General features: G+C 39.1%; 1 protein-coding gene across 1 annotated transcript; it reads left to right on the top strand.

The window, feature by feature from the left end:
• Positions 1–5,181: 5,181 nt before the first annotated feature.
• Positions 5,182–8,051, top strand: LOC110886265. Its single transcript, XM_022134040.2, has 7 exons — positions 5,182–5,453; positions 5,601–5,637; positions 6,006–6,076; positions 6,312–6,406; positions 6,538–6,605; positions 6,683–6,793; positions 7,647–8,051. Exons 1-7 carry the CDS (start codon positions 5,258–5,260, stop codon positions 7,777–7,779), a joined length of 711 nt encoding a protein of 236 aa, XP_021989732.1. The 5' UTR covers positions 5,182–5,257; the 3' UTR covers positions 7,780–8,051.
• Positions 8,052–9,544: the final 1,493 nt, after the last annotated feature.

Here is a 9,544-nt window from a genome sequence, read left to right as displayed (position 1 = left end):
TCTCGTTCTTTCCGAATACGGAGGACCCGATGAGATCGTACTAGGTGATGGTAAAACTCTCCCCATAACTCATATTGCTCAAACAACTATTCCAACAACATCTCGTCCACTTCTTTTAAATAATATTTTAATTGCTCCAAATATTCGAAATAATCTTATTTCCGTTGCTAAAGTTTGTCGTACTAATCGTGTTTCCGTTGAATTTTTTCCATATCATTTTTTTGTCAAGGATCTACGCACGGGGGCGCGTCTCATGCGGGGAGTGAACGTCAATGATGTCTACTATGGACCAATCTCCTTATCAACTCAAGTCAACAACACCCAAACCAACTCTCTTCTCATGTGGCACCACATACTTGGACATCCATCATTTCAAGTGTTTAAGTCTTTAATTTCTAAATTAGGACTTCATTGTAATAAGGTGACCCATGACTCGTTTCATTGTATGTCGTGTTCTTTAAATAAAAGCCACAAACAACCCTTTGGCAAAAATTCTTTTGTTGCTAACCAACCTCTCCAACTCCTCTACTCGGATGTTTGGGGTCCCGTCACAACATCTATTGATGGTTTCAAATACTACGTCATTTTCGTTGACTATTTTTCCAAATACATTTGGTTATACCCAATTAAACGAAAATCCGATGTTAAAACTCTTTTTCCACAATTCAAATCACTTGTAGAAATTTTTTTTAAAACAAACATTATCGCATTATTTACCGACAATGGGGGTGAATATGTGGGTCTTTCCACGTATCTTACCTCCCAAGGCATTTCTCATTATACAACACCACCTCACACACCGGAACAAAACGGTGTTGCCGAACGACGTCACCGTCATGTTGTTGAAACCGGCCTCGCTTTACTTCACTATTCACACTTGCCACAACATTTTTGGTCCCATGCGTTTCAAACCGCAACCCACCTAATTAACCGGATGCCTACACCTACTCTTCACAACAAATCTCCCTACGATATGTTGTTTAAAACCGCTCCTTCTTATTCCAAACTTAAACCATTTGGTTGTCTTTGCTACCCATGGTTGCGAACCTATGCCACTTCCAAACTACACTCCCGTTCCAAGCCGTGCATATTTCTTGGGTACTCATCCTCCAAATCGGCGTTCAAATGCTATGACCCTACTAGTCACAAACTATACCACTCCCGTCATGTTGAATTTATCAAACATATTTTTCCATCTAAACCCACCAACTCCCACCCCAAACACATGTCTTTTGACACCTTTCTGTTCACAAACCAATCGGACCAATCAAAACCTTCTCCTGCCCAATCTTGTCCAGACCCACCTATAATATCTCAATCCCATCATACCCCACAGCCCACTACAACCGAAGCCCAAAACCCCATCCCTTCCCAACCTCTCTGCCCACCCCCCCCCCTCTTACAACCAGCCCCAACTCCCACACCACCAGCCCCACATCTAACACCCCAACTTCCAACAGCCAGCCCAACATCCAACACCCACCCTCTCGGTCCCACACACCAACCCATTGACACTCCCTCACCAACCAGCCCACCCTCACCGAACGGTTCATCCTCTCAACCCGATAGCACCTATACCACCCAACCGCTTCTCACCACAACGACCTCACCAACTCATCCACTGCTCAAACGACCCGAACCTCCCATAACCCTCAACTACCTCGTCGTCAATCAAAACCCAATTCCAAATATTACAACCCCAACTTTGTCAACTCTACCACCATTCATCCTCTACCCGTGTCCATTGAACCATCCACTTATACCCAAGCATTGAAAGATCCCAATTGGCGCCATGCCATGGACCTTGAGTATAATGCGCTCCTCCATAACAACACATGGGAACTTGTTCCCCACACGACCCAAACTCCTATTGGTTGCAAATGGGTATTTCGAATCAAACGCAAACCCGATGGCACCATTGACAAGTACAAAGCCCGTCTAGTTGCCAAAGGCTTTCACCAACAATATGGAAAAGACTATCATGAAACATTTAGTCCCGTTACTAAACCTGTTACCATTCGCACCGTTCTCTCTATTGCTCTTTCCAAAGGATGGTCTTTGCGTCAACTAGATGTTAATAATACGTTTCTTCATGGGACTCTTCACGAAGATGTATTTATGGTGCAACCTCCCGGGTTCACCTATACGGAATTCCCAAGTCACATTTGCAAACTAAAAAAGTCCCTCTATGGGCTTAAGCAAGCACCGCGTGCTTGGTATATCGAACTAACCAATTTTCTCATCCGCTTTGGCTTCAAAAAATGTATCTCTGATCCCTCTCTCTTTGTCTACACTGTCAACAGTATCACTTGCTATATCCTTGTGTATGTTGATGACATTGTCCTCACCGGCAACCACAATCCATTTATGGATTCCTTTGTTCAAGCCCTAAGCAAACAATTCTCTATCAAAGACTTAGGCCCTCTCCATCATTTCCTAGGAATTGAAGTCATTTCTACGCCCCATGGTCTATTCCTTTCCCAACATCGCCATATTCAAGATATTCTAACCACCTTTAAAATGGATGGTGCCAAAGAGGTCCTCACTCCTTTAAGCACTTCTGATTCACTTACTTCCTTTGACTCCACTCCCCCAGTCGATCCTACTCCCTATCGCCAACTGGTGGGTACTTTGCAGTACCTCGCCTTCACTCGTCCCGACATCTCCTTCGCAGTAAATAAATTATCTCAGTTCATGCACTCACCTAAACAATCACACTGGCAAGCTCTCAAACGGGTACTCCGCTATTTGAAAGGAACGGTCCATCATGGGTTGTTCTTGAAACGCAATACTAACATTAACTTGCAGGCCTTTTCGGACTCAGACTGGGGCGGTATTAATGATGGGGGACGGTCCACTACAGCTTATCTCATATATCTTGGGTCCAACATCATATCTTGGAAATCAGCTAGACAAAAAACTGTCTCTCGATCCTCTACCGAAGCTGAATACAAAGCTCTCGCTAATGCTGCAGCTGAACTTTCTTGTGTTAAAAATCTACTAGGTGAACTCGGGCTCCCAATTAAAAGCACTCCATTGCTTTACTGTGACAACACCGGCGCTACCTATGTCTGTGCAAATCCTGTTTACCATTCACGCATGAAACACATTGCTCTGGACTATCACTTTGTGCGAGAACAATTCAATTCTGGACAACTCAAAGTTCTTCATGTCAGCTCCAAGGACCAACTCGCGGATGTCCTCACGAAACCACTTCCACGCGCACCATTCCTATATTTTCGATCCAAGATTGGAGTTTCCAACGGATCCTCCATCTTGCGGGGGCGTATCAACACCATCAATCAAGCAGTCAAAGATTGAAGATTATTCTCTCCTCATTTATTTAGACAATCAAGATGATTGGCAAAATGATTGCAAATTAACTAATTCATGGCTGCACATTATTCTTGCCTTAATTCATGCCTTTGTATGTATCTTGTATCCACTATATATTGTAATGTAAACATAGTGTACAGTATCACAAATTCAATATAATATCACTGTTCATTATAGTATGTGTGTATAATAGGTAAGAGTGGCTATTCCTAACATGACACCTAAAAAACTTGTTTTGGGTCGGCAAACACGGCCCGTTTTATTCAGCAGATCAATCCGAACACGACATTCTGCCACATCACTTGGGAGAATCCTACTAGTATGTGTGTATAATAGGTAAGGGTGGCTATTCCTAGTACGACCAAGGGCGGACCTAAGCCTAGCCCAGGGTGGGCGGGCGCACCCCCGAGAAAAAAAAAATTAGTGCTAAGTTCCGTTGAAAATCCCGTCCGCACCCCTTGGAATTTTTCGTCCGCACCCCATGGAATTTTCTGTCCGCACCTCTTGGACTTTTTCGTCCGCACCCCTTAGGTAAAATGTGTTATTAATTTATATTTTAAAAATATTCTTTAGTAAACTCCTATTTTATAAAAAATACTACCTAAAGTATTTTACTTTTAATACCTAAATAACTAAACCCAAGTATCCAATACATTTAACTAGCCCACAACTAAGTCTTAGTCCAATAAACAAACCCAACAAATCAACAATATTTCAAACTAAAATAAAATAAACAAGCCCAAAACCGTTACATATTCTATCTTGCTCTCTTTATCGTCCTTGCACGCCAGCGATCAGAACATCAACAGCGATAACAGTGAACAGTCAGCAGCCGCATACCACCATAATCAGCCACGGTTAAGTTTCTTTGTTATTTTTGATGATTTTTGGTTGGTTTTTGGTTTATATTATCCACCTCCAGCGGCCTATTATAGCCGCATACTAACCATAGTAGACATGTGCTTCGTTTTGTTTTCATTATGTTATGGTGGGTTATATAAATTAAGTTCTTTTGTTTTACATGACCCGACTCGACCCGAACCGACCCGATACGAACCGATTTTTTATTTATATAAATTGGGGCCTAAAATTTTTAAAAATGTTACGCACCCCCATGGAAAAATTCCTGGGTCCGCCACTGAATACGACACGGAAAAAACACAGGTCTTGGGTCGGCAAACACGACCTGTTTTATTAAGCAGATCAACCCGAACACGACTTATTTAATTAACAAATTGACCCGTGCATAACCAGTCTAATAGGTAGGTTAACTTATCAACTCGTTAAAGGTATTTTTTTAAAGTTATATATTTGGCTAAGCTTTTTAAAATAACTTATTGACTTATTGGCTTGAAAAAGTTAGTATGGAGTGACTTTTTGGAAAAAGTCATTTTTCCCCTCACATACAAGCTCATTGCCAAACATCAATAAATTGTTTCAAAGAAAAATTGTTAATAGTTAAACTTATATATTTTAAATTACTAAGGCTTTCAGTAGTGGGGCGGCATAGTTGGGCGGTATGCCCTCATAGCGCCGGTATAGCGCCGGCACACCGCCCCCCGGGGCGCCATCAATCGATTTTTTGGAGGTGGCGTGATAATTTTCGCGGCGCCATGCATTTGGTTTGTGTTCTCTCCACTCTCACATATATATATACATACATATATATATGTATAATTTAAGGGTTTATTAAATAATTGGGTAATGATGAGGTAGGGGCGTTATGACTACGGGCTTAAAATGCATAAGGCCCCATAACGCCCACACGCTGACGTGGAGTGCCACATGTCGCATAACGCCCCTTTGAGGGCTTTATCACTACACATGGCCTAATAAATAGCGAATAGAAGTAGAAGGGGTTGCTGCTATGCAACTCTTAAAGGGATAAGAGAATCCCTCCCGCGAAAAGTAAGAGAACGAGATGGGGACAACAACCACCAATGCGCAAGTTAGCACCAGCCACTTCAACTCCAGGTTTCGCCTGAATAGTGTGCCGCAGTTAACGCCGGGGAGAAGGTTAACGGTAAGGTGCGCAGTGTTCCCCCATGAACAGAGGCAAAGCAGGCGATTGGTCTCCATCTCTCTCGTCCTCTTTCATTGTCTATCTATCCCTAAAGGTACGCAATATATTATTGCTAATTTGCGCACATCTTTCCTCAATTAGCACAAGAAACTATACTAATTTGACATTTTCTTGTTGCAATATGCAATATGATCGTTTTTACCTAGAATTTTTAATTGATTGAGTTTGAATTTGGGTGCAGATGCTGTTGCCAGCCCATTTGATAAATACGTGAAAAGGTAAATGATTTTGACTTTTGGTCAAATACCTTTATCAATAGTAACTACTATGAAGTAAATTGCAATATTGCATAGATGACATGACATAGCACCTTCTACTTTAATCAGGGCTTTTTGGTGTTTGGATATTTGGTTATAATCTTTTAAGTTGTTAAACAGGTTAAGCCAAAAGATTAACTAAAATGAATACGGGTCAAACGGGTCAAGAGTCATATGATGTTTATGCAAATGCATAAAACCTCCAAACTATCTTGATTAAAAAAATAGATCATTACTGCATTTAAATCATATTTAACCCATTAACTTTGTTGTATGTAATTGAATCATTGTGTTTGATCTTAATCATTTCACTGAAACGTGTCGAATAGGAAAAAGCTTGAACCTTTGGAGGCTTATGTGCCTGCTATTATCTTGACAGAAATGCAGATTAAAGAATTAGGTAATCTTAGTTTCTCTAGCTTCACCATTTTTTATTCAGTTGCTTATGAATGGGCCTTTTTCGAGTTATGTTTTTTCTCTTACACGTATCATGAGTTAATAAAGCAATTAGCTTTATAAATATAATACGGTTTCTGTAATCATATATGACACACTAAAGGTTCACTGAACTTTTTGACAAAAAATGGTTTGCTTCAACCCAAATAAATCAATTAGCCTTATTGAATTCTTTATAGGTAAAACACTGGAAGCAGACCAGCCTCAGTATGCTGCATGCAGGAGTCTTTTACGTGCGGGCCCAGCAGCATCACTACGTATGAACATTCGAGCCGTGAGTCCAGACCCTTGTGAATCTTCATAATAGTTTAACAAATAAATCTAAATAGTCGTGAACGATATGTGAATGATTACGTATTCATGTAAGAATTTGTGTATATATGAGGTTTTGAAATGAATGTGCAGGTAGCACAGTATGCAAATGAAGTTGGCAATGATCAAAAGGCTTCCGATGATGTGGATCAATGTCTCAGGTACCACTTTCGTCACAAATTTAGTATTTATATATTCTTCACATTTTATTTCTGACTAATGGATTTCTTCCTTTAAGAGCTTTGGAAGAACTTGACTCACTGTTGCTACATGCATCAAGAAATGAACCAGGAGCTTCGGTTAAGTCAATGAAGTCAAATATCGGCATAGCTGTTAATGCGTTAAACAGGTTTGTTTTTTTGAACTATGCAACTGAATCAATCTGTGATCTTTTGTTATACTTTAAAGTAGATAATATCTACTTAAAAATAAAGTCAAATATAATTTTGTATATGTTTATTATAGGCAAATTGGAAAATAATAATCCCATCTTTCTGAAATTGGCTGATAATAATCCCAAGTCAGTTATTAGCCAATAATAATCCGACCTCGTCCAATTTTTTTGTAAAATAGACCACCGTTAAAATAAGCTTAACAGAGTTAAGTTTTTTTTCCGAATTACAAACCGATATTTTAGGGCTTTTGATCAGAACGAGGATACGAGTCGATTGATGTAAAACTTACCTCGAAATTGTGTTCGAAATGGCTTGAATTTTGTTATTTGGAAGTTAAACACACGAATTGAAGCACCGTTTTCGTGGGTTGGGGGCAGTATTTTGAGGTAAGTTTTACATCAATCGACTCGTATCCTCGTTCTGATCAAAAGCCCTAAAACATCAGTTTGTAATTCGGAAAAAAACTTAACTCCGTTAAGCTATTTTAACAGCGGACTATTTTACAAAAAAAATTGGACGAGGTCGGATTATTATTGGCTAATAACTGACTTGGGATTATTATCGGCCAATTTCAGAAAGATGGGATTATTATTTTCTAATTTGCGTTTATTATATTGGTTGTTTACTTGTTTATGGAAATCGAAAAGACCGTAAAGAAAGAGTGACAATTAACAAGTCATTTGATACTTTCTTTCCTAAAATGACCTGTTTTGACCCGAACCCAGTATGATCTGTTATCCGTCCCGACTGTTATGCCGGTTTTTGTAAATATGCAACTGTCTGATCGACCATATTTTAAAAATGCAGCCTGCTTCAAACTGTTCCGACTGATGTACTGGAAAAGGGAAAGGCTATAGCTGATGCATACAACACTCCTGAAGAAGATTATCCACCAGAAAATTTAGATCCAAAGTTGAAGCAGCTGGAGTCGATACTGTGATGACGTCAACTGAATTTGGTGTGTACCGTTTGTGATTACAGCCATGCAGCCACCGTATTTTTGTAATTACGGTTGGGATCAATAATATGTTGAGGCGAAATAGGTACATATGTAACTGTACTAGCACACTTAAAAATACGTCGATTACGTGTTTGTAATTTCATGATGATATATCTTCTAACATTGTAAGTTTTATTGATGTTCAATCACTTAATTTCCATCATAAACTATTGTGTGAGAAGTTCTATTACTGAATATTGTTTTGAAGCACATTTCTTATTCTTTATAGACAAACAACTAGTTGGAAGTTCCCGCCGCGTTGCGGTTCGGGGCTTACAAAGTTAAGACTGCGACTCGGGCGTTGCGGTTCGGGGCTTACAAAGTTAAGGCTGCGACTCGGGCTTACAAATTAAGACGTGACATATATAAATTTATAAGCATGTTGCTCCACTTTATGTATGGAGATCAAAATTAAGACGTAATATAATGTCAATATTATGTGATAACATCCAATGTATAATCTAGAGAGACTTCCAATAGATATTTGAAAGTGATATTTTTTATGAAACTTCACCATTTCTATACACATTATCAATTTTAGACTTGCATCAAATTAAAATTAGAGTAAATTTCCATTTTAGTCCCTGAGTTTTGGTCTAAATTGTCATTTTAGTCCAAATAGTTTTTTTTTCTTCTCTGGGTCCCTGACTTTTTCTTTTTCTTTCCATTTTGATCACATTGCCTAACTTAGTCAAAAAACCAGGTCATAATCAGGGGTATTTTTGGTATTAAATTATTATGAGGTTTATAAATTATGTTGTAAATTGCCCCTGGTTATTACTACACAACTGTTATGCCAAAAATACCCCTGGTTATAACCAGATTTTTAGACTGAGTTAGGCAATGTGATCAAAATGGCAAGAAAATGGAAAAGTCAGGGACCCATAGGAGAAAAAAAAACTATTTGGACTAAAATGGCAATTTGGACCAAACCTTAAGGTCATCATCATCGACAAAAACAAAAGCATAACCGATAAAACCCTAAATCGCAACAAACATCGCTGCCGATCTAAAAAACGGTGGAAAACCTCAGATGAGTGTTGCATCATCATCATCATCGGCTCAACCACAACAAACGTCGTCACCGTTAACATTGTCACAATGTAGAAGGCGTCTCAACTCCGTTGTCTTCGACGGCTAACATGAAGATCAGCCGGAGACAAAGAGGAAAACGCCTTAGATTTTGCCGTAAAAGACAATAAAGCTACCGGCGGTAAAAAACGGTTGTAAAACCCTAAATGGTATAATAGATCTTTACAAAGTAAAAAGGAGATAGAGCTTATGAGTTATGTGACGGTGGTGGGGTTATATACCCCTACAAAACCATCTATCAGAAAAGTAGACCACAGTTTCAATCAAAACCACCGTACAAGCATATATTACGCATTGTACAAACAGAAATGCACACAAATGTTGAAAATTAGAGTGTTATATAATTGAGTATACAATCAAGCTCACTTAGCGGCCCGCACAGATGATGGTTAAACCATATTGATCCATTGGTGCATAAGTAACTTATTAGATAAAGCATGTTCCTCATTGACAGTGTTAAGGTTTAAAGTTTAAACCCGGGTCGCTTCTTAAATTCTCAGTATCTAAAACCAACTCGGCTACACGAAGATGTTGACATAAACATAATAGTCAATGTGCATTTGTAGCAAAATGTAAACATATTAGGCCGAAACTCTTTTAGGCTCATAGAGCA

The sequence above is a fragment of the Helianthus annuus genome, chromosome 10 (genome assembly GCF_002127325.2).
Source record: "Helianthus annuus cultivar XRQ/B chromosome 10, HanXRQr2.0-SUNRISE, whole genome shotgun sequence".
Classification (NCBI taxonomy): domain Eukaryota; kingdom Viridiplantae; phylum Streptophyta; class Magnoliopsida; order Asterales; family Asteraceae; genus Helianthus; species Helianthus annuus.
The sequence above is the reverse complement of the archived record's forward strand: the minus strand, read 5'-3'. Positions and strand labels throughout refer to the sequence as shown.

What these genes read in the sequence shown, in the direction of transcription:
- LOC110886265 (XM_022134040.2), top strand. Translation starts at nt 5,258, where the DNA reads ATGGGGACAACAACCACCAATGCGCAAGTTAGCACCAGCCACTTCAAC. An exon ending in TACGTATGAACATTCGAGCC is followed by an intron (nt 6,407 to 6,537) that starts GTGAGTCCAGAC and finishes ATGAATGTGCAG; the next exon opens with GTAGCACAGTATGCAAATGA. An exon ending in GATGTGGATCAATGTCTCAG is followed by an intron (nt 6,606 to 6,682) that starts GTACCACTTTCG and finishes TCTTCCTTTAAG; the next exon opens with AGCTTTGGAAGAACTTGACT.